The following is a 27,728-nucleotide window of genomic DNA, read 5'->3' as shown; positions in this document are numbered from 1 at the left end:
TTAACAGACTGAGGAAATTTATTCAAAAATTTGTATTATTTGTATATACAAATTTATATACATTATATACACATTTATATATACAAATTTAACTGATGTAGGCATAAAAGTAAGTCAAAGGTTTTTCTGCAGAAAGATTTTTACATACATTCTGTATAAAATATAAAGTAAATAGTTTATAAATAAATGAAAAAAATATTTTCATTTATAAATTTATTATATATAAACAGCAATTAAGAATTATTCAAACATATCATTTTGGTAAGTTAACAGAATTTTTTCCTTTTTATTTTATAATATATTATTTCTTCTTTATGGTAATTAAACTTTCCTTTATCAACATTTTTCTTACTAAATGATATGTTAGAAAATCCAAAGTTGCATGATATACAATTCTATCAATAAATTACTCTATTTTCAATTATCTTTTACATAATTATTTGGAACATCTATTTGATGTTTAGATAACCGTTGCAATCTTAATAAATGAGCTTCAAAGAGTACACTGTTAATGTGATAATAGTAAGGATTCTGAGATGAATTAAGTTCTGGTGAATAAATACAATTCATTGCTATAGCTGTGTTATTGCTGATTCCATTCTGATGAGACAATAAGGATGAATTACAAACACACTGCATAGTACTGGGTACCTGAAATAAAATGAATTCAGAAAAATTTAATTAAAAACTTAAAATTTTATTTTAGTTAAGTTACAGAAACATTCTGATAAAATAAAAATTATAATACTTAGTATTATCTTTAAATGAAAACTCTTAATTAAAAATAGTTTTTGTTTTAACACAGACAACAGCCCCCAATTTACAAAAGATCCAAATTATGATTTGCAATTCACAAAAATGTCAAAAAATTCATTAAAAAATAAATAAAAATAAAAAACTGAATATATACAAAAAATTGGTGTCAACAGAATCCTAAAGACCTATATATTGCATAATTGTCTTAATAAATGTCAAACCACTGTCATATCAAAGCCAGCCACTGCTGTATTTTAAACCACTGTCAAAAAACAGCAAAGGGTCTTGACAGTAGCTATTACAACACAAGGCTCTGACTAAATGTAAATCTTCTAATTTAATTTTTGTTATTTTTAAACAATTACAGAAAAAAAATATCAAAATACATACAAAATATTTTAAAAAAATTATTACAAAGAGTTATATACAGCTTTAATTTATGAAATATCAATTTATACACACACATATTTTGAAGGCTGAAACATAAATCGTTCATTTTAAACTTTATCTAAGTGCAAAAGAAATCTTTCCAACATGCATGAGTATATGAATTTGGTGAATAGTTCAACACAAACAGTTACAATTAATAAATGAATAAGTTAATTTCATTCAAAAAGTAACATGTAAATTGAACAGAAGTTCTGCAGCAACATGTAAATTTTCCATCTCTTCTAAGCACAAAGATAATAGAAAAGAATCATTTTACAAACATTTAGCATGACATACAAAGAATCTCTGACTGTGAGGATAAAAAATCAACATTGCATAAATTAATACAAAAACAGTTAGTTTCATTTTACTATATAGTACACATTCAAAATAACCATCTTCAACAATACAAAGATATAAACAGTTGAACGTGGCATGCAGCATATCTTACGTGCATCCTAAAAGCTTTTTGTATTTACTCATATTTCTGTAACTTGCCAATATCACATGGCACTATTATGCATCATAAACTGATGCTTTTAGATTATCCCACAGGAAAATATCCAGCAGAGTCAAGTCCGAAGAATACGATGATTATGGCACAAGACTATATTGTTAATTCATTGATTTTCAAACTACTCTGTGAATCACTGATGCATATCTGCCTGAGGATGAGCTAGATACACCATCCTGCAGATACTAAAACTGCTATACAGTGCTAAACAAAAACAAGTTCAAAAATGAATTAATGTCTTAATTTAAGAAATTAATACTTTGTGTAACCTTCGTGGTGACAAAAAACACCATACCTGCTATCCAGCATTGAATAAATTAATTTAATCAATTTTATTCCAACATTTTTGAATGGCTTGTTTCAGATCTGCAACTGTTAAAAATTGTCTCCCACAGGGGCGGATCTAGGTTTTTCTGTGCCTAGGGCTTATTGAAGTCCAATGGGTCCTCATTTTTTGTTAGATTAAGAATCTTTAAATTGGGGTTTAAAATTCATTTTTAATAACATCAAAATCAGAGTTGACATACATTTATTTATGAAATGATGAAACCAGTTGAAGCAAGTTGAAACCAGGAGTCTGACTTTAGGATCCTTCACCCTACAGTCAGACCTCCTGATTTCAACTTGCCACGCTATATCTGGTCCACCATCAATAGAATCCGGACCTCAGTCAGCAGATGCAACTATCTTCTCAGCAAATGGAACATGTCCAGAGATGCATGCTGCAACTGTGGTCAAATTCAAACTTCAAACTGTGGTCAATTTAAACATATAGTTAAGACTACTCTCAGCAATCCTTTGGTGGAAATTTGATGGGCATCCACCAGTGTAATAGTGAAGCTTGGAATGGATAGAGTGTCTGGATATTATACTTTAAAATTTTGCTGTTCTTTCTTTTCTGTGTTCATTTCTTTTGTTTTTGTGCTGTACTTAACTACCATATGCAATATATATATATATATATATCAGGTGTATAAGCTTAAATCTACTGTTTTTTAGTCAGAAAAACACATTTTTTTCATAGAAAGCAAAAACAAATTTATTCAAAGTACTTTCCTTCACTGGCAACACATTTTTTCCATCACTTGGCCAATGTGTGGATACTACACCAAAAAAATTCCTTCTCTTTCGAGGCAAACCAATCATCAAGCCATTTTCGGATGTCTTTGTAAGAATCGAAGTGCTGCTCGGCAAGCGCTTGGCCCATTGACAAAAAGAGGTGATAGTCAGAAGGGGCCAGGTCTGGTGGATAAGCAGGATGGGAGTAATAACTCCCAGTTGAGTGTCTCCAAGTAGTTTTGGACCAATGTTGACGCATGCAATGGTGCATTGTCGTGAAGGAAAATCAGCTTGTCGTCGCTTTGCTGATAATCTGGCCTTTTTTCACACAGAGCATGGTGCAATTTGATCATTTGTTGGTGGTAGTGGTGAGCATTGACAGTTTCATCAGGTTTCAACAGCTCATAGTAGACGATATCCTGCTGATCCCACCAAACGCACAGCACTGTCTTCCGTCCGAAGCAATTTAGTCATGGGGAAAATGTTAATGGTTTGCCTGGATCAACCCATGATTTCTTGAATTTAGGATTCTCGAAATATATCCATTTTTCGTCGCCAGTTAAAATCTGATAAAGAAAAGACTTTCTTTTTTGTCTGGCAAGCAAGATTTCACATGTGTTTTGGTGTTGCTCCATCTGCCTATTGTTCAGTTCATGCAGCACCCATTTTCCAATCTTTTAAATCTTTTCCATGGCACGTAGACACATGGAAATGGTTGGTTGAGTAACACCCAATTGCTCAGCAAGCATTTTTTGTGATTGGGTAGCGTCCTCGTCCAAAAGAGCCTTCAATTGATGGTCCACAACTTTCCTGGGCCAATTTTCATGCTTCTTGTCGCTCAGGTCAAAACTGCTGCCTTCGAACTGACAAAACCAATCTCTACACATGGTTTCCGATAAAGCACTGTCGCCATAGGCCTCCACAAGCATTTCATGTGCTTCAGCAGCTGATTTCTTCAAACTGAAGCAGGAAAGCAGAGCTTGCCGCATATGCTCTTTTTCTGGCACAAAACTAGACATGATTACCAAAGAAAAGTGTATGTTGTTATATGAAATTGCTGATGATGTGCACTGATTAATGTTGACAGATGTCAAAAATCACCAAAAAAAGTATAGCGTCTCCATGGTAGCTTAATATGCTCACTACCACCATCTATTAACAAACAGCAGAATTAAGCTTATACAGCTGATATATATATATATATATATATATATATATATGAAATGGTATGGTATTGAATGACAAACTTTATATCTTATATAAAAATACATAAGAAATAAAGAAATACAGTAGAGCGTAGATTATCTGAATGCCAATCAACCAAAACATCAATTAATGGCAACGAAAGCTTTCCAGTCGGACTCTGTCGGACGTGTGTCATGCTGAATCGGACGTTTTTGATACTAGATTAACTTCTAAAGTATAATTTTTTTCCAATTAAAAGTTTAGACTACTTACAAAAATATAATTTTCAAGTCCATTCATTAATCCTTTAACACAACCACAGAAGTACCCATTACATTGGTTTGAAGAAAAAGTTCAATAAAAAACAGATAATAATAGATAAAAACTCAATATTAAAAGCGATCAAATGTCAGTCTTTTATTTGACGTTCTGACGTTTCTACATAAAAAACAACAAGTAAAACTTCTCACCATACTATCAAGTTTTTATCCAATTTTTATCAGGATCTAGCGTTCTGATGGTTGATACAAGTTATCCTTTCATTCGCATATGGTTACAATTTTCATGGTGAACTCAGGATATTTTTCTTCCAATTAGAAGTTCAGACTATTTATAAAAGTATAATTTTTGAGTCTATCCATTAATCCTTTAACTCAACTACAGAAGTACCTCAAATAAAAGGCTTACATTTGATCATTTTTAATATTGAGTTTTTACCTATTATTATCTGTTTTTTATTGAAATTTTTCTTCAAACCAATATAATTGGTACTGCTGTGGTTGTGTTAAAGGATTAATGGATAGACTCGAAAATTATATTTGGGTGTATTATAGATTACTATCTATGGAATTTTGGGACTTTGAGTATATATCTGAACTGAGGGGACCGAGACGAGCTCAATGGTCCCTACTTTTGGACTGGAGACGAAAAATAAGAAAGTTATCATAGTTACAATTTCTTGCCTTTCACAATGTATTCTATGCCATTTTAGAGTTTTCCATTAGGTGGCATTTGACTGTTCGTGCTCCCAACAGACCTCCTGGAGGGGGGCCGCCAGCAGGCAGCCGAGTGTTTAATGTCACTAGTTATTGATTCACGGTAGTTCTTGAACAAAAGAAAAAAAAGGAAGTGGCATTCGACTGTTCATGCAATTTCTTGCCTTTCAGAGTGCTCTTTTTAAATGGTTTGCAGACTTTACTGCAAGATGGTGGGACTAGCAACTACAGTGCGATCCGCATAATAGCATTAAATAAATATGATAACTTAAGTATGATAACTTTCTTATTTTTCGTCTCTGGTCCAAAAGTAGGATATCATTGAACTCGTCTTGGTCCCCTCAGTTCAGATATATACTCAAAGTCCCGAAATTCCATAGATAGTAATCTATAGCAGGGGTGGCCAACTTTTGTGCACATAAGATCTACTTTTTATCGTAAAAATGTGTCGCAATCGACTTGTTGTCATAGGCATAGTCTAAGTGGGAAGGGGAGTGTGAAATACATACTATGTTTATACACTGTGTTTCAATACGAAGTGCACTCACTGCTTATGAGTCGAGTCATAACTGCATGCATACAGTTGAGTTCGGTTACAAATATAATACATTAAGTCAAAACATCGCTAGCGATCGACCAAAATTGGCTTGGCGATCAACCGGTCGATCGCGATTGACTTGTTGGCCACCCCTGATCTATAGTATCCCCTTATATTTTTGTAAATAGTCTGAACTTTCTAATTGGAAAAAAAATATCCTGAGTTCACCATGAAAATTGTAACCATAAGTTTTTTGTTTTTGTATTTTTCAATATATTTATTTTGTTTGTACAAAATAAAGAAATAATTTTTAACAATACAATAGTCACGATTATTATTATAAAAATTTTCATTAGGCTTAACATCAACAAAAATTCAACACGAAGCGACATGCAACAAAGAAAAATTTCAACATGGGATATATTAATGTACTATTATTGGGATATACTAATATACTAATTACATGGGATATACTAATATACTATATTAATAATGTATTTTTTCGTACATAATCAGTTATCCAAAAAATCAATTTCCAAACAACCACAGTCTTCAATTGATTTGGATAATCGATGCTCTACTGTATTTACATTGATTAATTACTGACCAATTTTGTTACATTGATTACAATATAACAAATAATACTATAAATTATTATATTATTAATATTAACTATTTTTACTATACAATAAGTGCTCATTGTTAATGAAAAAGTATTAAAAATTTATGATAATAATTCATTTTTGTAGGCCATTGACACTTGGGGGCCTAGGGCTTAAGGCCTATTAGCCCCTATGTATATCTGCCCCTGGTCTTCCATCTTTGTAAATAAACGTTTTTATGTTTCTAATTCAAATTTGTTTTATATTCCATCCACGTGCTGCTTATAAATTTAAAATTGTTCGAAAGCTTAAAATTTGATAGCTGTTGTGTCCAATTTCACCTGACGATAGTAACTTTATATTACTGAAAGTACTAATGAACATTCTCAGTTTTGAAGTTTATTTTGGTAATGCCGCAACACTTAAGTGTTATTACTATATATACAATAGTTGGTGTGAAGTGCAAGTTATTTTATTATTTCCAAGAATGTAACCATACTTACTAAATTGTTCTAGGATTTAGAGGTTAAATGTCCAAAAACAAACATATCAGCCTTTTCTTGGGCTGAAAATGCAGTCTAAACCATAAAGGAGCTGCTATTCAATTGTTGACTCATTTGCAAATAACCTTCAGCTCTTAGGCGTGCCAATACTTTTGACAACTATCAAGCCCTTCACGGCTAAACTTTTTTCATCTAAAAATAATATACTATACAACTGATGAGTCCAGCTCATGATCATTCTTGCCATATCCAAACGAGCATTTTTATGTTTCTTTGTTAATGGTGTTTTCTTTATTAGTTTTGTGAATTTAAGCATATTTTGGATTGCAAAACTCAAAAAATAGGGTTGAACAGGAAAGTCTAGTAGCACTTTTGATTTTACTTGCTGACAACTTAAATTGAGTTGCAAGTAAACAAGTCTGTCTTTTGTCACAAGATGATAAACAACTATTTCTTCCAGGATGCTTTTCAGTGACTATGAATCCCACATTTTACAACATTAACTACAGCACATTGAGAACAGTTAATTGCAGTAGCTCTTTCCCTCTGAGTTCTTCCACTGCCATGAAATCTCCAAATTTCTCTAGTTTCAGGTTCTCTGAGTTGGCATCCACATGGAATGTTTCTTGTTTTTTCAATGATAGAGTGATCTCATAGTAATGTAAAATTCAATTGCTGATTGATTCACATATGCTTGTATGTGGATATGCATGGAAGCATGCCAAAATGTGATGTCATGAAGACAAGGGTGCTAGTTATTTGCATCAAGGAACATTATGTTAAGAATTGTTGTATGCATAAGTCTTGGTGCAGCTTGAAAATGCTTATGGATCTACTTACTGCTTCTAGTGCATTTATTCTCATTTTCCCTATAATGTATAATCACTTCCCAATAGTTTGAGAGTATAAAGCATTGTTATAATGCTCTACCAATTGGCAGACTGCATGATGTTGGCTCTTTTGTAAGGATATCAGAATTATGTTGCCAAATTTTTCAAGATCACATTTTTAATTTGCATCTTTATTCTTGTTTGGAAAAATTTATGTATTGCCTCAGAACTACTGTGCAATTTACCATGTTCCTTCCTTTTGAATGAATTAAATTATTCTATTGTAAATACTGCAGTAAACTAATGCACTGTATGTATATACTCATGCAATGCTGAAAAGATCTCTCTTGTACCTAACTAAATGTTAAAGTGAACACCCTGTATTCCATTTACAACGCTTTCTATAGGAACATAACAGCATTATAAATTGGGGCTTAGCTGTATAAAATACATAAAAATATAGCAAAATTGAAAACTCTTTTTAAATAAAAATAGCAAACAGAAACAAATATATCAAAGCTCAACAGTTTTCGGGTTTGATATAGTACTAGAGTTAGGCGTTAGGCGCCTGCACGGATAGCAGAAGTTGCGGGTTAGAGTCCCACTTCGGGCTGATTCTTTTCTTCTAGTTAGGCCTAAATTTATTTAAATTATTTAATTAAAATATTTGTTTATTTGACGATTCAAACAAATATCAAATCTGTGCCAAATGCTAATTTGACTGGATCTAAAATATTTTGATGGAACTTCAATCTAATCCTCAGTAATAAATTCAGAACAGTTATAAAATAAGAATTACAGTTCTTATAAAATCTGGATTTAAATAGTTTGTTCTATTATCAATTATAAAATAATTTTTTTTTAATATATTATTATAATTTTACATAGATAGTCTACCAATTGCATTGAAGTTTAAATATGAAAACAGCTGAGGCTTATGCAATACTAGGGATATTTACCAATTTTAACTTGCAATTATGTACTCCTCAGCTTTTCCTTTGTCTAAACTTACCAAACATATCTTTAAAAAAATGAAAATGCATTTGTTCACTGTAAATATATTAATCTACCATCATGACTTTTTCCTGAAACCACAAAGGTATACATACATATATATTTTGCCTTTACTCATCTACCATTCATTTTCTTTTGCATCAATCCATACTTTAATTGATATTAATAAGCATTACTTCTTTCAACTAATTGTTATGTCTTGCTATGAATTGAAAACTGTAATTTAGATATTTTTACACAATATGCTAATTTAGAAAACAGACAGCAATTGTTCCCAAAAGTGAAAAGTCCAGATCTGGCATTCCAGTGTTCTTGGACTGTAAAGTCATTTACTGTTAGATTACTTTCATTGTTGTTAATGTGTTTTTTTTTTTTTAGTTTGAATTTGCATGATCTTGCATTATTTGTATAATGTTTAAAGTTTATATATTGAAAATACAAACTGTAGACCTGTACCAACTTACATTTCATGTAAAATACAGAGATATGATAAAATTAAATAGATGTCAGAAATAAAATTTTAGCTTACCTCATTCACCAAAGCCTGATTTGATACATGATTGGATCTAAAATTAAGAAATATTTTATTATTCAAGTTATTTCAAATCAATTAAAGTTTAATTAAACTTTTATTCATTTACATATTTTAATGTTAATATTTAAAAATAGTCTATAATGTAATAATATAAATTCCATAGTAATGACTTTGTAATTCACCTAATATGCAGATCATTCATTCTTTTTGAAATTGGCATAAAATCGCATTCTTCTTCTTCACATGTTCTGGGCCGTTTCCGACTATAATGAAAATATTAAAATTATACTACTTTCATTAACCATATATTCTAAAACACAAATACTTAATGTTTAGTGTCCACTTAAAGTGTCAAAACTTAAAATATACCCACAAAATTAAGGGAAAAAACATTTCAATATAACTATATCCAGTGTTTCAAAAAGCAAAAGAATTTTTTAATTATTCTTTGACATGTCTATTTAGCATCAGGATTAATGGGGTGTAAAGCTAGTTTGCTTCCTCGTGGTGCACCCTGGATAACGTCTACTTGTGAACTAAACGAGCTAGCAACTTTTGGCATCCAAATAATCCGTAGGATCTCTTGGACAATACACATCTTTTCAATCAGGATTAATAAATCTTAAATTTTAAATCACCGTTGTTTTATTTACTTAGACCATTTAATGCCGTCACCATACACAAGTCTCAAAGTGATTACCATAAGCACATTCTACAGTATTTTTTGTGACATGTAAACTGCTACTATAGCATAATACACGTAAACTGCTACTATAGATATAGATGTATATAGCATTAAAAAATACTTTTACTTGTATTTTAAATTCTTAGCATTTTCAAGGTCATATTATCATTTTAATAAAAACTGGTTACTTTAATTACAACTCTGTTGTGAACTAATTTTTAAATTTAAAGTTTTATAGGACATCATTAAAATTAAAATGATTATACATAGATTAAAAATTATAGAAAAGCAAAACATAAAATATTTGAATTATAAAAAAAATACTATAATCTGAAATATTTACCTTTCATTACTGATGAAATGATTGCTGAAACAATTCATGTCTTGTTATATTAATATTTGTTCGCTTTATTATTGAATCTACAAAACAAATATAGAACTTAATTATGATATTTATAAATAGTTAGTTAGTTTACAATACAATAAATTTTGGTGAAAACTTTATGAGAGAATAAATACAAGGGTGTTCAGAAAGTTCTTAGAATCAGATATAATAAAACACAAAATTGAGTTAAATTGTTTGTTATTTTTCAATATAATCTCCTCTTAGAATAACACACTTATTCCATATGGATAACATTGCCTATGTGTGATCCCAAGAACTTTCCAAACCAATGCTTTTGCTCCAGCAGAAAAAGGCAAATTATCAAATCAAGTTCTGCAAAATAGCTGTTCACTGCAATGACAACCTCTTCATGTGAAATTTTTTGCCTCCAACATTTTCTTCGGGTTTGGAAGAGATGAAATTCACTAGAAGCCAAGTGAGGAGAGTTTGGGGTTGGAGAAAGATTTAAAGTAATGGTTAACAAATTTTTACTTGGTGAGACAGGCAGAATGCACTGATGCATTGTCATGATGGAAAAAGATTTTTCATAGGTCTTTTCTGTGATAGCAGTCTTCAATTTGTCTACCACAATAATAAGTAGCAGTGACAGTTTTATTCTTTTTCAAATGGTCAATAAAGATAATTCCCTTAGAATCCCAAAAAAATGGAAGGAATCACTTTTGCTTTGTTCAGTCAGTAAAGATGCTTATTTCCATTGTTTAGTTTGTTATTTAGTTTCAGGGTTACAGCAATGGATTCATGTCTCATCTGTGGTCACAAATACAAGAAAAGTGAAGTTGTTGCCCACATGTTTTTATTTGGCTGTGAGCAAATGCAGCACCATCTTGCAGAAACCTTAGTGATGCCTAGTTCTTGAGTTAGGATTTTGTACACCAGGTCAGGAGGAGAGCCCATGATCTCAGCAATCTCCTGCACTTTCAAGCAGCAGTCAGCCTGCACTATATTGTGGATTTTGTCTGTTTCCTGGAATAACAGTGGTTTTGGGTCATTTTCTTGGTCAAGTTTGAAAAGTGTTACACACTTGCTTACCATTGAATATGATGAAACATACTTCTCCAAAACTTGATCCAAATCAACTTCTCAGTGACATTTAACCCCCTTTATTACAAAATACTTTATATTATAGCATAAATTTCTGTTTTCTAAATTATCTTCATTGTAATCCACTTTCACTGCTTCCATCACTGCCACAGCACTTTCTATTTCCTCTTTGGTGCCAAAATATTGCATGTATGCCAAGTAGCTGTGATCATTCCTAACCCCACCCGTTTCATTTGGATAACATTGCCTATGTGTGATCCCAAGAACTTTCCAAACCACCCACATGTAAGCTCAATTATACTTAAAGTCTAAACTTCCACTTGCTAAAATGAAGTCGAAAACATGTTTTAAGAAAGTTATTACTTTATGAATATAACTTTTTATTCACAAAAAATTAGTTCTTTTGGGATCTTTCCCAGAAGAAACAGCATCATTTTGTGTTTTTATGAATCATTAAAGTATATTTGAGTTCAATTAAACTTTAAAGAAAAATGGTAAAGCCTGATCAAGTTAATTATTATTAAAATAATATTTATATGATATACTATTATTTTTATATGAACAATTAACTAGACAATTTCACTGGAATTGATGGATCCCAATTGAATTCTAAAAGAATTCTTCAGATTTAGTTGATGATCTTTTTAATAAAATCTTCAGTTTGGAAAAATTTCATGAATAAGAAAAATCAGTAAAATAGTTTGTAAACACGAAAAAAGTTCCTGCAGTTCTAACAGGAATTTTTTTATTACCAGTATTATTTTTTTTGGTAAAATTTTATTTAGATATCTGGTTATTTGACTGAAGTGACTGAATAACTATAATATTTTTTTCAGGTTATCAAATAGGATTTCTCTACCACCATTGATAAAATTTTTGTATTTTATATACTTATTACAAAATGTTTAAGAAGAAAATGTGGAAAGCTTTATTTTTTGGAGACCTTTATGCAGCTTTTGATTCACTGAACAGAGATTTTATAGAAACAACTTTGAGAAAGAGAAATTAGTCATAAATTTGTTCATTGTCTAATTAAATTGTGCATGAATTCTGAGGCTTGTGTTTTTACTAACAAGAAAAAGTTTGATTTATTTTGTTTTTTCTCTACAGGAGTTAAACAAGGCTATATTATATAAATCTGCTGAATAGCATTATAGTTCAGACATTATGGGGTCAATCTTGTTGATAGGAAAATTAAATTACTTACGTATGCCTATAATTTAATATTGGTGGCTGACTGGCTGACTCTTCATAAAATTTACAAATGGTGATTATTTTTCAAGTTGAATCTATAAAGTTACAATTGACAATCAACAAGGATAAGTCAAAAATTCTGGTTTTGTAATGGTAGTCTTTACTCTAATAGAGATTGATGGTATATGCAAAATTATTTAATTGAGGTGGTAGACAAGTATGGTACAGTACATGGATATACTATTCCAATCAAATGGTTATTTTTCTAAACATTTGAATTATGTTAGGAACAAAATTAAGTTTTGTACTGGTACAGATAAAATACAATAGGTTGTAAGGCTGGAAAATTAGTGAGGTTGAGGCCAAAGTTTTAAACGTAAAAACATGTACGTTGGACGTTTAGTGCCGCTTTCCTGCACTAGAAAAAAAAGCCAGAATAATGGAAACACTTCTCTAAATATTAGTTTCATATAGTTTGGAGGTTTGAGGTTTTAATTGGACTGTAAAGGAAGATTTGATTCAGATAGGTTTTATTAAACATCTTTATGCACTTAAAAAACGGGTTTCATCTTATATAATAGCCTAAACCTTAAATTCCAAAGATTACCTTTATTTTTTATGTGGTTAAAAGTATTTTGGTTCTTCAAGTAAAATTTTATTTAATTAAGCAAAAATCTGGTTGGGGGTATCATGTAGTTTATATGAAAAATTTGGCTTTAAATAGAAATTAGCATCCTTGTTTAATGTTGACATTTTGGAGATTTTTGGAAAATGGAATTCAAATTACAGAAACTATTATTACAACAATTGAAACAATTGATTTTATAAGCAATTATTTACGTATTTTCTTTTATTATGTAACAGCTGATTAGAGTTCAAGAAACAACTAAATCAAGTGATTTTATAACATTTGTTTACATTCTGTCTCCAATAACATTGTAAGGATTTGTTGCTATGTTGGTCACATCCTTTTTGTATAAATTTTTTTAATTATCTGTATTTTTAATTTTTTGCTAATAGATGATGCAACAAGTAAAGTCAGCAATTGAATGTATACAGAAATTAATTAATATATAGAAATCCAATCAATATTTTGGGTTGCTATATACAACATTAAGTTAGAAGTATGTTACATAACTGCCAAGTTTTGTAACAATTGGTCAAATGGCCTATGAGTGCATAGCAAACAAACACAAAACATCCTCATATATATATATAACAGCCAGGAAAGTAATTACCCATACAGTAATATTATACTACAAAAGTAAACACAAAGAACAATTTTGTATATCAAGCCTTTTGAATTAATTAATGCATCTTTAACAATAGCTGAAGTTTAAAGAACACTAATATTCCATTTCACTTTCAACTGTCCATTCCTGAAGACAGCCGATTAAACAAGTCAAAAACTTCATTCACTTCATCATTCTTTAAACTCTGCCCATTGTTAAAGGTGCATTGATTAATTTGGCTGAGTAACTACAGTGGCCAGTTCATCCTTATTAACTCTTTTTTAAGTACAGTGCCTCCTTACAGTTGAATTTTTAATCACTTTTACAGACTTTTATAATTATTGATAATGAATTGGTGATATTTTGTTCTTGATAATGAGACTGCATCTTTCAGGCATTGAGCAAATGAGTCTTCTGAACAGTTCAACTGAAGTCATGTAATGCTAAGAGTTGATGACGATTTCAATCAATTCCCTTTCATTAGTGTTTTTGGAAATTTCAGTGATTTTTTTGCAATAAATTTTCAATAGGCTACAAATCTCAAAAATTATATATTCAATAACTGGCCAAACCAGTTATTGGATACTTTTCTTCCAGAATCACTACTTCAAGAGAGTACTGTCATCCATGAAGATGAAATCCCAATCAGGAGACAAATGTTGGACATTTAATTGCATTTTCTAGTTCAATACTTTGCTGTATTTCAAGCCAATTCATCATCCCTTTAATAATATGCAGTTTTCCAACATCATTTACAGCCTTACGTGACCACATCATTACTGATGATGGGTGCTTTATTATAGAGCCTGTGCATTCTAGCTTGAACTTTTCCTTCTGGATATCTTCTGGCCTAGTTTTTAGAGATAGATGCAGAATTGACAACAATAAATTGTGGATCTGTCTCTAAAAAATACTTATTCCATTTGTTGAGGAGACCAGTGGCAATGTTCTTTCACCAAAGTCAACCTTCCTTTCCTTTAAACTTCAAACAGCAACAGTTTACGTTATGCTTTACACCCACATAATCTATCTTTGAGCAATTTGTGGCAAACTGTAGCCATGGAGACCTCATGCCTCAAGATTTGCTTCATTCATGGAGCAGTTCGGATAATGTCAGCTTCCAGTTTTTTACAGAGCCTCCTCAAAACCTAGCCATCTCTTGCTGATGGGCACAAAGTAACTGGACCACAGTTTAGAAGTAATGCTCCCTATACTTTTATGTCTCAAGATTGTTCTTTTAACCATAGAATAACCATATTCTGTTCAGTATCTGTCTAGGTAAAAATCCTTCAAGGGCATTGATAACATTATGGATTGTGCAAGTTCACATCAAAAAAACATTTATGAGCTGTGTTCTTATCGGCTATTTAAATCTGTCATATGATTGCTTGCTTTCTTTTCTCTCAATTATATTAATTCAAAGGCTTTAAATGATAATTAGATTCTGTAAAATAATCTGAAATCTACACGAAATTACAAATAAAACAATATATAAAACATATACTGCATTTATCAAATATTACCTCATGGATTTCTGGCTCCCTATTATCATCTATATTAAATGCTTATTTCAGCCAATTATTTAGGACTTAATACTTTTAGAAAAGTTAATACTATACATGTGCAGAGTTTGTTTTTACAAATTTAGAACAAAATATGCAGCTTTTAAATACTGTCTGATCCTCAAAAAAGGTTGAAAGTTTGAATTTAGTTTGAACAGTGACTGATATTTGTGAGGAAGCTGAAACTGTCCTAATAAGTGATCAAAACGTTCCTTTGTGATAAATTTAAACAATTGGCTACCCGAAATAAGCATGTAATACAGATAATACTAAATTTATTTTATTAACTTAAAATAATAAACAGTTATAACAAAAATCTCAACATTTTTGTAACTGATGCCAAACTTTTAAACAGCACTGTAATAGTAGTAATATAATCAATGACAAAAGCTAAGCATCATTCAACAGTTTTATGCTAGACTCAAAGAGAGTTCAAACAAGTTGAAGCAAGAGCTGCAGAAATTTGAAACAATAGGATCAGAACTTCACTCATTCTTCATACTTCATGCAATGAAAATCATTCAATAAACATCCATTGAATCAGAAAAAGTCTTTTTTGTACCAGATTTGTTTATCAAAAAATTGAGAACTCATTTTAATGATAGAAATATCAATTGTTTGTGCTTTTAATAAGCCATTTAAAAATTATTGATTAACACTTTTAATATTTTATTTGTTTATTTTATATCAAATTTTGGAAATGCCATTATGCAGTTGAATTCCATCCCCTAGTACATAACAAGCCCAAAAGAAGTTTAAAAATTACAAAAAGACAATGGAAACACACAAACAAAGCAATAATGCAATATATAAAAAATACATATAGCGAAGAAATATAAATAAAAAAACACACAGATAATATACATTCATTAAAAAATATAAAAAACATATTCAGCAGTATGCTAAATAAAAGGTATAACTGTAACAAGCAAAAATGAGGGAATAAAAGAGAAAATAGCAAAATTATTAAAAAGAATAATAATAATTAAGAAGTAAAAAGCAAAAAAAGAAAGATTTAAGAGTTATGTAAGAAATGTCAACACGCCTGCTTATAATGAACAAATTTTTCATGGAGTAGACATTCCATCAGGCCCATGTTATCAGCTATTTGATAAAAATAAGATCTATGTAAAAAATGACAAACAAAAATGAAGAATATACTGCATATACACATAATGTTACAGGTGTTTCTTCTGGGAATTCTTAGATTTAGCCAAAATTGTGGAATTAGACCGTTAAAATATTTAAAAAATAGAATTTAATCAAAATATTTATTTCTTTCAAAGAAATCCAGATGTCCTAGACTTACTCTAATGACATTCGGGAGATGAATACTTTCACTAAAATAGAAAAAATAATAAATTTCATGAATAAAAAAGGTTTGCAGTAGGTTACTAAACTTATTTAAAAGTTTATAGAGTTCTATCAATATTTTAGCAAGTAAAAAGGAAAACCCATGGACCAAATGGGAAGGCAATAGTCGACGAGGGATTGAAAATTGGCAAAAAATATGGACCATAGAACAGATTTAAAGGATATGGTTTTAAAAAATGCCATAATATCTCAATGGATGGCCAATGATTTTACCGTCTTGTCTATATGGCTTTTAAAAGTTAATTTAGTGTCAAAAATAATTCCAACACCATTGTATTGACATATTGCAATGCATGAATGTTTATAAAAGGGGATGGTTGGAGTGGATTCCTGAGTGAAGAAAAACACATTATTACAGATTTTTGTACATTAATTCTAAGGTTAACTTTACTAAAGACAGAGACGATTGGTGAAGATCAAATTGGGGAACAGTGGGATCATGTTTTAATAACTTTATATTGTCTGCGTAGGCGATAACGAAAGAATTTAAATTAATAAACAACTTGTTGATATACACAGAAAAGGACATTTTGAATCGCTCCTTGCCGAATACCAGTCAAAGTTGGAAAATCAAAAAAAGTAAAATTCCCTATTTTGATCTCATATAGACTCGCTAAAAATAGTTGTTCACTCAGGAGTGAAGAACTAGGTTAATATTGCAATAGTCATGGAGTGTATCTAAAAGTATATTTGGAAGTATGGAGTTGAAGGCTTGACTTATGTAAGCTATGAAAGTTATGAAGGCTTGACTTATGTAAGCTTGACTTATGTAAGCTATGTAAGTTAAAAGTTTTTCAAAATTATTCAGAATTATAAACGTTGTATCAAGTAAGTTAGTAGCAGTTGATTGATTATGCAGTCCGCAATGTTGACAGGCAAGTTTTGAAGTCATCAAAACAAAATTTTATTACAGAGACAATTTTGAAAATTTTAAACATTGCAATAGATAAAGAAATGGAAAGATTTTGTGTCTTTTTTAAGTATTGGTGCAATGGCTAGAGGAATACCATTGTTTTGGGAACAAGCTATATTGGAGTACTTTAGAAAAAATTCTTGATAAAATTATGGTAGTAAATGGTTTTAGTTTTATACAGAAACTTGAATAAATGGGGTCAGGACTGGAGTTGAAGGGCTTCAACTTTATCTATGGCATCCTTTACTTCTGAAAAAAAAAAACTATTGATAGGTATAGTTGTATGGCATAAGCAGAAAATAATCTGCCTCGATTGTAACTTAGAAAAATTTCACTTTAATAGGTTTATAGGCATCAAATATCATGTCACAGAAAAGCAAGTTGATTTATTTTGAGTTTTTACAAAATTTAGGGATAAATTCCCAAAATGAATGAGGGTTGGAAGCAAAAGTGTTCATGATATTATTAAAGTAGTTTTGAAAAAATGTGTTGCATTTTTTGTAGTATTGTTTTTGTAAGATACAATGAATATAGAGGTTGTGTGGATTTTCACTGCATTTACACTTGGTCCATTGCTTTCTAGTGATAATTTTTAATTTTTTTAAATGGTGAGAGAACCATTTGTATGAGGAATTATCAACCTTTTGATATCATAAAATCTTAATGATAGTAGAATAAAAACAATCATGTTAAATCAATAATGGTTTGAATATAGATTCCATGAAAGTCCAATCAATGGAACAAATGTGTTTGGCAGCTTGGTTAAAATTAAAATAATGCCATAAAGGAATTCTTGTGAACCACTGTGAATATTTGATGTTAACACAATCTAAAACTTCAAGAAAAATTGCAGTGTAATCAGAAATAAACCCTTCTGTCAATTAAGCATTGAGGTTACAATTTATCAAAAAAGCCAGATCTAAAAAAGAATTATGGTATGTTGGGAGATGAATACTTTCACTAAAATAGAAAAAATAATAAATTTCATTAATAAAAAAGATTTTGCAGGGATTTACTGATAAGAATATAAAAAGGATGATACTGTTATAAAGGAGTCTTTTATTTATTTTTTTGTATTGTCTAAATATTTTAATACAGAATACGTTGAAATCAGAGGCATACCTAGCATGGAGCAGTTGGAACAAACTGCTCCAGGCACTCGAATCATAAGGGCACCAAGTTAGAAAAGGCAAAATAAAAACTTTGTAAAAACATTTGTAAGAAAAAATTTTTGAATTTAATAATTAATCAATTAACTATTAGATTTGAATCTGTTCTATACATATCCATACTTCTATATGTGAAGTCGCTGAACTACTTTTAATTCATACTGCAGCCTCAAGTAGCTTCTTTGACATTATCGCAGCATGCCTCATTTTTTTAAACTTTACTGATGATGACAGCAACAGCCAAACAGTGTTTTTCGAAACTAAAATTAATCAAAGCCTATTTAAGAAACAGCATGTCACAACACTGTCTTAGCTCTGGCTACTATATCAATTGAAAAAATAATAGCTTGTCAACTTGATCTGAAGAAAGTGATTGACCGATCTGCAAACGAAAAAGAAAAAAACAAAACATTTTTAAATTGTTGTTATGTATTATTATGTATTTGTTACAAAACTAAACTTGCATACATTTTGTCAATACAGTTTATATAGTATGTAGTAATCATTATTAGGTACTCCATACTTAAAGAATTATACGGTATTTTGTTTTATTATTATATTTGTATTTGTTAAATTGAATAACTTATTGTTGAAATGTGCTGAATCTCGAATAAATTGTTATTAAGTAAGGTTTTAAATCAAAATAATTACATAAATGTTTTTAAATTAAATGTTCAAAATAAATTTTGCAAGAACTCTTCCGAGGAACAAGGGGACGCACTGATTCTACTTGCTCCAGGGCGCTGAATATGTAGCTATGTCACTAGTTGGAATAAAATATGTAAATTAGTTTAGTAATTTTATTTCATTCTTTTTATTTGCAAATACTCAATTTCGGTTAGAGGAAAAATAAGGATTAATTTTTTGTTATCAAAGTTTGACTGCAATAAAAGTACCATCCCATCTCATCCATCTGAAATTTATCAGGTTAAGAACTCTAAATTGTCTCTAGAAGAAATAACATTCAAATATCTTTATTTTGTTTTATGGTCTGAAGATTACTTTAGTTAGCATAATGTCAATAGTTGGATTTCTTAACGAAGATTTGAAGAAAAGTTATTTGTTCAATAATAATTGAAACAGATTTGTTATCAAAGTCTTTTATTCAAAAATCCAGCTTTTATTTTCTGGAAAATATTCTTAAAGCACTTAGATCTGTTCCAGTTCCTACTAAATTTATAATTTTGTAATAAAAACATTATTACACAAATAATGGATAATACCAATTAAAAAAAGAGTATCAGTATTTGAAATTTTATAACATTTATGAATTAAAATAAATTCGAATTTACGTCTAACCAAACATTAAGTGTGATATGCTGTACAAGGGCTGTTCGGAAAGTTCGCGGCCTTGCCTATATGCGGCGCTGCGATCAATTTAATTTTTGGCGGGAATAATTCAGCCATCTTTGCTAAAGATACGATATCAATTTCTGCTTGATTTGTTGTAAAGTTTTGCCACGACAGCTTAGCAGATAGCCAGTGTGCAAGTGCTTTGTCAAAAATGGAGAAGACGGAGACTCGTGCGGTCATAAAATACCTGACGAAAAAAGGGTTGACCCCATCTCAAATCAAAGCTGACATGGATGAAGTTTTGGGAGAGTCTGCTCCTTCGTAAACCACTGTAAAAAAATGGACAGCCCTTTTTAAATCTGGCAGAGAGAGTGTGGAAGATGACCCTCACAGCAGACGGCCGTCAACTGCTGTCACTGAAGAAAATCTCCACAAAGTTCATGATTTGGTGTTAGCAGATCGCCGTTTGAAAACACGTGAGATAGCTGAGACAACAGGCATCTCTGTCAACCGAGTGCACCACATCTTAACCAAAAATTTCGGTATGATGAAGGTCTCAGCAAGGTGGGTGCCGTGTCTGCTGACTGCCGAGCAAAAACGTGTTCGCACTTTGATGTCAAACGAGTGTTTGGACTTCTACCAGAGAAACCAACAGGATTTCTTGCGTCGGTTTGTGACTACTGACGAAACGTGGATCCACTACTACACTCCTGAAACAAAAGAACAGTCGAAGAAATGGAAACACCACAGTTCGCCACCACCAAAGAAGGCAAAGACAGTTCCATCAGCGGGGAAAGTGATGGCCTCGATTTTTTGGGATGCTAAAGGCATCATCTTTATTGATTACCTAGAAAGAGGAAAGACCATCAATGCTGTCTATTATTGTGAACTTTTGGAAAAACTGAAGAAAGAAATTGAAGAAAAGAGGCCACATTTGAAGAAGAAAAACGTTTTGTTCCACCACAATAATGCACCTGCACATTCCGCCAGAATTACTAAACAAAAGATAAACGAACTTAGCTTCCAATTAGTTCCACATCCACCGTACTCACCTGATTTGGCCCCCAGTGACTTTCACCTTTTTCCAAACCTAAAAAAATTCTTGGCTGGAAAGAGATTCCACTCAAATGATGAAGTCATCTCTGAAGTGAATGAGTATTTTGCACACCTTGACAAATCGACCTATTGTGATGGCATAAAAAAGCTAGAACATCGCTGGAACAAGTGCATTGCTAATAAAGGAGACTATATTGAAAAATAAAAAAAGTTTTAACATTATTTTGTTTGTTGTTCTATTTGAGGCCGCGAACTTTCCGAACAGCCCTCGTATATGCCTGGTATTGTTATATTAGAAATTTACTTTTAAAGAAATTTAATGTGTTGAATAAACTATCATTTAATATCTATTCTACTGTTGTATATTCCAGTATATAAGTCAACTTTAAGATTTTTAGCTCAAAAATTCTGGTTTAGACCTCTACCTGCCATATAAATCAATTTGCAACATATACTAAGCTAATGGTAGGCTAGAATAAAAATGCCGATTAATTATATAGTAGTCTATGGCAAAAAAAATATACAGGGTGTATCAGTACAGCAGTTACAAACTTTCAGGAGAGATAGAGTATACCTAGACAATGGGAAATCACATAGCAATGCATGGTCGAAAACACTTTTCTGGCACGGTAGTGACGACACAAAACAAGAAAGGAAGGACACGATCGGGGTGAGAAAGCATGTTTATTATTCTTAGTACAGCAAAAATGCTGGGACGTCTTCGGCCGTATACATGATAGATGTCACTACACCACCAGCGCTACTCTATCTCTCCTGAAAGTTTGTAACTGCTGTACTGATACACCCTGTATATGTTTATCATATAAATTATATAAACAAAGGCAAAGGAATCCAGTTTTTGTAAAAATGAGAAGCAAAATAATCTCTTTATTTGGATCCAGCAATAAAAGTTTTAATGTTAAATACAAATAAAGGTTGTTTTGTTTCCTCTTTCATATAAGCTATACATATTCTATAGCTTACACAAAAACAGGATCTAGATAGGATACTAAGCAACTGCTAAAAGTTTTCAATTACCATATTTATGCAGATACAAGTATGCTCCTATTCGCTTGTGCCAACGATCGATCTGACATCTACCGGTGTTAGCGCGAACTACATAATGGCGACTACTATGGGTATAATGTATGTCTGTGGACAGTAAGAATTAGAAAGTATTTAACCTACAATGGTAAATAATAAGTATTGCTGTGTATTTGGATGCAAGTCTAAAGGTACATCAAACTCAGTACATATGCACACATTCCCAAAAGATAAATTACTGAGAAAAAAGTGGGAAATAAAACTAAAGTTAGGAAAGCAATCAACGAAATCTATGTACGTTTGCAGTTTGCATTTTGACAAAGACGATTACTATTTGCCAGGTAATAAAAACATTTCTTATAAGTATATTTTAACTGTTATCACATATGGTACTTACGTTTTCATAGGTTTACCATGTGCTCGGCATTATTTAAAACCTAATTCGTATCCGACTAAAAACATACCGATAAGGAAGTTTGATACAACCACCTCAAAACAGATTGCTGAGCAAAGGTCCATTCGTGCCCAAAAAAGACAAGAAATACGGAATAAAGGTTTGTTTCTTAATTTTGTCAGATGCATTTCTTTAATAACGCTATACCAAAACAAGATCTTATAATGATTGAAATCACTAAATTTTTAGGTTTGGAACCGGCAAATAAGAAAACTATCAAGGAAAAATCTACGTATCAATCTAATAATGACACCAACATTTTGGAATTGTCACAGCCCAGTACATCCTGGTCTAAATCATCTATTGACTGCTGTGCATGCACAGATCAACAAATGACATCACAAATAGAGGAGGATGAAGATATGACATCAGTATCACAAGCAGAAAAAGATGCAGCTACAGCACTCTTAAATTTAAGTGAAAAATCCAACATTCAGGAGGAGAGGGATATTTTGATGGAAAAAGGAATTCAAGTGAATACACTTTTAGATTCAACCTTAAAATTTACTGTGTTTGACTTAATAAAATCAGACAATGAATTGAATATTCTCACAGGTTTAAACAGTTTTAAAATGCTTGATACCATCTCTGCCTGTGTTAGTGAGTTGCAGTCCAACAATACTGCTTATAAGCCTACTACAATATCTACTAAAGTCCAAATTGTTCTTGTTATGATGAAGTTAAAACTGGCCTTGCCCTTTGCTTGTGTTTCAGTTTTATTTCAAATTTCCATGACAACATGTAGAAGAATATTTTTCAATATTATTGCTTATCTGAGTCAAGTATTAGGTGCTGCAATTGTGTGGCCTTCCAAAGAAGAGATAATGAAAAACTTACCTTTGTGCTTTCAAAAATACAGCAAAGTTCGTGTGATTTTGGACTGCACTGAAGTTTTGGTTGAAAAACCAAAGTGTATTAGTTGCAGAATATTAACTTATTCCCATTACTATGGTAAGCATACTGTTAAAGTATTAGTTGGAATTGCCCCATCTGGTCTTATCACCTATTTAAGTAAAGCATATGGAGGTAGGGCATCTGACAAAGCCATATTTGAGGAATCAAATTTGTTAAATTTACTGGATCCTTATGCAGATCAAGTAATGACAGATAAAGGTTTTCACATAGAAGATGCTTGTTCTGCTAGAGCTATTGGTTTAGTACGTCCACCGTTTGTAAGAAAGCAAAATCAGTTAAGTAAGCATGATGCACTGGAGACTGCAGAAATAGCAAAGGCCAGGGTACACGTTGAACGTGCTATTCAGAGAATGAAACTATTTGCTGTTTTAAAACAAAAATTAGACTGGACTTTACTGCCACATATTGACAAAATTCTAACCATTATTTGTGGTGTGGTAAATTTATCTAGACCAATATTGGGTGATGACAAATTTTGAAGAGTGGTGTGAGCATTTTCATTTTGACCCTATATAATGAAGCAGTATTAAACAGCAATTTAATACTGTTTTTATAATCTTATAGTTAATAAGGCTTACTCATTTTTGTTTTTCAATTTTTGTATGATAAAGAACTCAAACACTAGTTAGGACAAAATATTTTATTCCAAAACAAAACATAACATGTTTTATAAAATTATTAGTACTTAACTCTCTATAATTATTTTGCATAAATCTGTAAGAAAATATCTTTTTTTGCAAATTATGAATAAAATACTGAATAAAAGAAAATGACTTTGTTTTAATTTGTTTAATTGGGTGCTAATATTGTTATAAGTTAATAAAATTCAAAGTAATGTGTATTTTCTTCTAAAAGTGATTTCTGATGGAAAAAGCAAGATTGTATTTAAGAATTATGACTGCATAGGTAAGGAAAAATAATTTTGGTAAAATCATTTAGTAGCTTTTCTGTCAATTTATAAATAAAACTATAGTCTGCTAAAACTTCAAGGGTTTTAAGGGTTTGGTCTTTACTACTGAATATTACAAAATCACATGAATTTAAATTTAATATAGCCAAACCTAATTGTACCTGTCCATAATACTTGTGATTTTTTTTTAAGCTGTAATTGCCATGCCCATCGTGTACTATATACTTAAGAAATTGCACCATTTCTTCTGCAGATTTTTCTGCACCAATTTTGGGGCACTTTACTTCAAGCAGCTTGATAGGTTTTTCATCGTTAAATACAATCCCATCAGGAGAAAATGCAAAACATGTCAGTAATGGTGAAATTATCAAACCAAACTGTTTGACATCACAACCATAGAGTGTTCCATACAATGTGAGTGCTGTTTTTTCCCACTTTTTACCATACTCTGTATTTTCATTTCCCTTAAATTTGCTTCTAAATATATTTGTTAACTTCTTTTCCCAGTCTGCATTTTTCCTCCTTCCATAAGTATATAGTTCATAGCACACTGATCCTGTCACTCTAATACTTCTTTCTTTCTTCCATAAATCATTATTTTGTTCCATTGTCAAGTGGCAAATGTTTTCTATCTCTCTCTTATTTTTGTATATATTTTCTCTGTAGTACATTGAATCCTGAATAGGCATAAGATGATCACTTATATTAGGCAAATATTTATTACAGTCCATACAGTGTTCAATTACTTTTAATATTGACCAATGTGGTGCAATATTATCAGCTGAACTTTGTACAGCTTTGGCTACTAAGCATTTTCTTCCAATTGAATGCTTTGCTAAAGCAGAATCAGGCAACTCTTGAAAAAATCGTTCTCTGATAGCATCTCTTTGGCTTTCATTTAATGAAAGAATTTCTGTTTCCTTTGTCTGGACATGGCACAAATTTTCAACTTTACAAGCTCCATATCTCCCATCAGACCTGCTTGACATTTTGCTCCAATACTGCTCAAGATCAGTACAACTCAGATCTTCCAAAGTATTACCATACCTGCAAGAGAAAAGTACTTATTTATATCTTCATGCCAATACAACTAACCTATTAGTTAAATATTTGAGTGTTTTACCTGTTTACATGAAGCAGTGTCCCTATTGAATGCTTACAGTATCCTGCTTCTCCTGCTATGCAAGTACACTTTATAGATGTCATCAAATATTTATTGAGTTCTGAACTCCATTTGATATTTAACGTAATTTCGTGAGGTTTCTTTGAAACAATACTAGATAAGCAGAGAGCGAAAACTTCTATTTCGACTGGGCAACCATCGTCGTCATCTGTCTTATATATTTTTTCTTTAATGCCACAGCAAATTATCTGTTTTAGCATTTCCTCTCCTTCTATAAGACATCTTTTTCTATCACCCACATATTCTAAAATGTCACAAAGTGAAATCATTATGGTATTAATCCTAGTTGATTTCGTAGTTGTTTATATCGGACAAGAATGCGGATAAAACGTTTTCACTATAGAGAGAAAAGTTAACACACAAGTGACTCGCATTTGTAATTTCTATGTTGACAGGCACGCTATACCCTTTATGGCAGCCATCTTAGTCGATTCATACGCCACCTATAGTTAGTGGCACAAGCGAATAGATGAGACTAACTAAACCAGCACTATATTCTGCAAAGTGACTAGAAAACTCACTATTTTAAAAAAATCTTTTTTTATTTTTAATAATGGCTATCACAGAATCTGAATCATCATACCGGGTACGTATCACTGAATAGTTACTGTATCAGAATACTTACATTTAATTTACATTGACACAGCAGTGCAGTACTCTTATAAGCCAAAACAAGCTAGCACACGAAAGAATATGCTGTTATATGCAACAGATGCTCTTATAAGTAAAGCACGACATAAATTTCAAAAATTCAAAAAAAAGAACTTTTCACTTATAAAAGCATGATCTTAATTGCACAAAAATATAAGAACTTTATTGTGCATAAGATCTGTTGGTAAAATGCAGTATACCAAGGCACCTCCTATTATCTATTGGTAATCATTCAAACTAAAGTCAATACTGCCAATAAAATATGAAAATTTGGTAATTATATTCAAAGTAAACAAAGTGAAATATTCATTTTTTTTTTTTTTTTATTGTTCTGTTACTGGCTTCTGTGGATTTTTTAAATAAAGTTTTTCGCTTTTTTTCAGTAACTTATCACACAAGGAACTTTCAAAGGAAATATTCATTTCTTCTATGGTTAACGTTACCCTAGGTATCAAAGATGACAGCTCATCTCAGATTCCAGCAATCAGAAGACAGGGAACGGTGGAGATGCACGTTCTAACCTAACCTAACCTATTCTAATAATATGGTTGCTAATAAATTATGGTAATTTATTAGAATAGGTTAGGTTAGGTTAGAACGTGCGTCCCCACCGTTCCCCGTCTTCCGACTGCCGGAATCGGAGACGAGCCACCGTCTTCGATACCTAGGGTAACATTAACCTTTTTCTCGAGCATTTCGAATGTTAAAAAAGTATATTAAGATAGGAATTTAAAAATAACAACACGTCTTAGGAATAGCAAAATCAAAGAAATAACAACAAGATAAAGGTCACAACGGTAATATTTTAACAGTACGGATTTCTCAATAAACACCACAAAGTTAAAATACCGAAACAAACGGAATGAAATCTCAAGATTCTCACTTTATAGCAATCATAATACATCCCAATTTCTAGTTTTTAATACTTTATATATTAATTTATAAGTACAATATGCTGGCAATTAAAAAATCTAGCATTTGTAAATGATTAAAAATAAGTAAAAAAAAATTTAACCAAAAAGAAATTAACTACGTTTTAAACAGTGAATTTTTAATTGTCAACAAACACAATACAATATCTATTGTATCCATCGCTTTGTCTAATGTAAACAAATACAAAATATTTATAAAATGCGATGTAACAACCGCTTAGCAACAGCCACGAATGTAAGTTCCAAGATATTTCAACGTCTTAATTACTTTTATATTTTATAATTTATATCCCCTGACATCATCATCATCATCATCAACTAAAACTTTAATACTTAAAAGGCTACATTATGACTTGTCATTCTAACTATTTTCAATAATAATAATAATTATTATATATAACTTATTAATAAAATATCCAACCTGAAGCTGTTACCTAGATTATTCGCACATTCGATGAATTTTGAACACACTTAACTATTACGAAGGCAAACTTTGACTATTGCTAGTATGGGTGTCATTTAAATGTCTCGATTCTTAATTTGATGATTTTTTTACTGTACTTAATAAGCAATAAATAAATAAAATAATTAAAACTACATTAAAATAATTTTACTAAAAGTAATTACTAAATTTTTCGTTAAACTTCGGAAACATAAAATTTATTATTACTACAATTAAAAAAATACTGATTAAATTTTTCCTCGAAACCTTCTAAAAATTTTGCAAAAATGTCTATTATTGCCCTCTAGCGTT

At 31.1% G+C, this 27,728-nt stretch overlaps 2 protein-coding genes across 3 annotated transcripts; one reads left to right on the top strand and one right to left on the bottom strand.

Moving 5' to 3' along the window:
* Positions 1–27,697, bottom strand: LOC136977187 (uncharacterized). 2 transcript variants are annotated; one of them, XM_067272638.1, is made up of 5 exons: positions 27,396–27,697; positions 9,989–10,065; positions 9,143–9,223; positions 8,955–8,991; positions 1–651 (listed from the first exon to the last, which is right to left on the bottom strand). In XM_067272638.1, exons 2-5 carry the CDS (start codon positions 10,024–10,026, stop codon positions 418–420), a joined length of 390 nt encoding a protein of 129 aa, XP_067128739.1. In that variant the 5' UTR covers positions 10,027–10,065; positions 27,396–27,697; the 3' UTR covers positions 1–417. The 2 variants fall into 2 exon arrangements, with proteins under 2 accessions (XP_067128739.1, XP_067128738.1); XM_067272637.1 differs by having other exon boundaries at positions 27,409–27,697.
* On the top strand, positions 21,961–24,068 carry LOC136977245 (uncharacterized). The gene is made up of 2 exons (XM_067272716.1): positions 21,961–22,483; positions 22,573–24,068. The coding sequence occupies exons 1-2, from the start codon at positions 22,075–22,077 to the stop codon at positions 23,775–23,777; spliced, it is 1,614 nt and encodes a 537-aa protein (XP_067128817.1). The 5' UTR covers positions 21,961–22,074; the 3' UTR covers positions 23,778–24,068.
* Positions 27,698–27,728: the final 31 nt, after the last annotated feature.

Source organism: Centruroides vittatus, unplaced genomic scaffold, assembly GCF_030686945.1.
Source record: "Centruroides vittatus isolate TY-2023 unplaced genomic scaffold, ASM3068694v2 contig_452, whole genome shotgun sequence".
NCBI classification, from domain to species: Eukaryota; Metazoa; Arthropoda; class Arachnida; order Scorpiones; family Buthidae; genus Centruroides; species Centruroides vittatus.
This window is presented reverse-complemented; position numbering and strand designations above follow the sequence as displayed.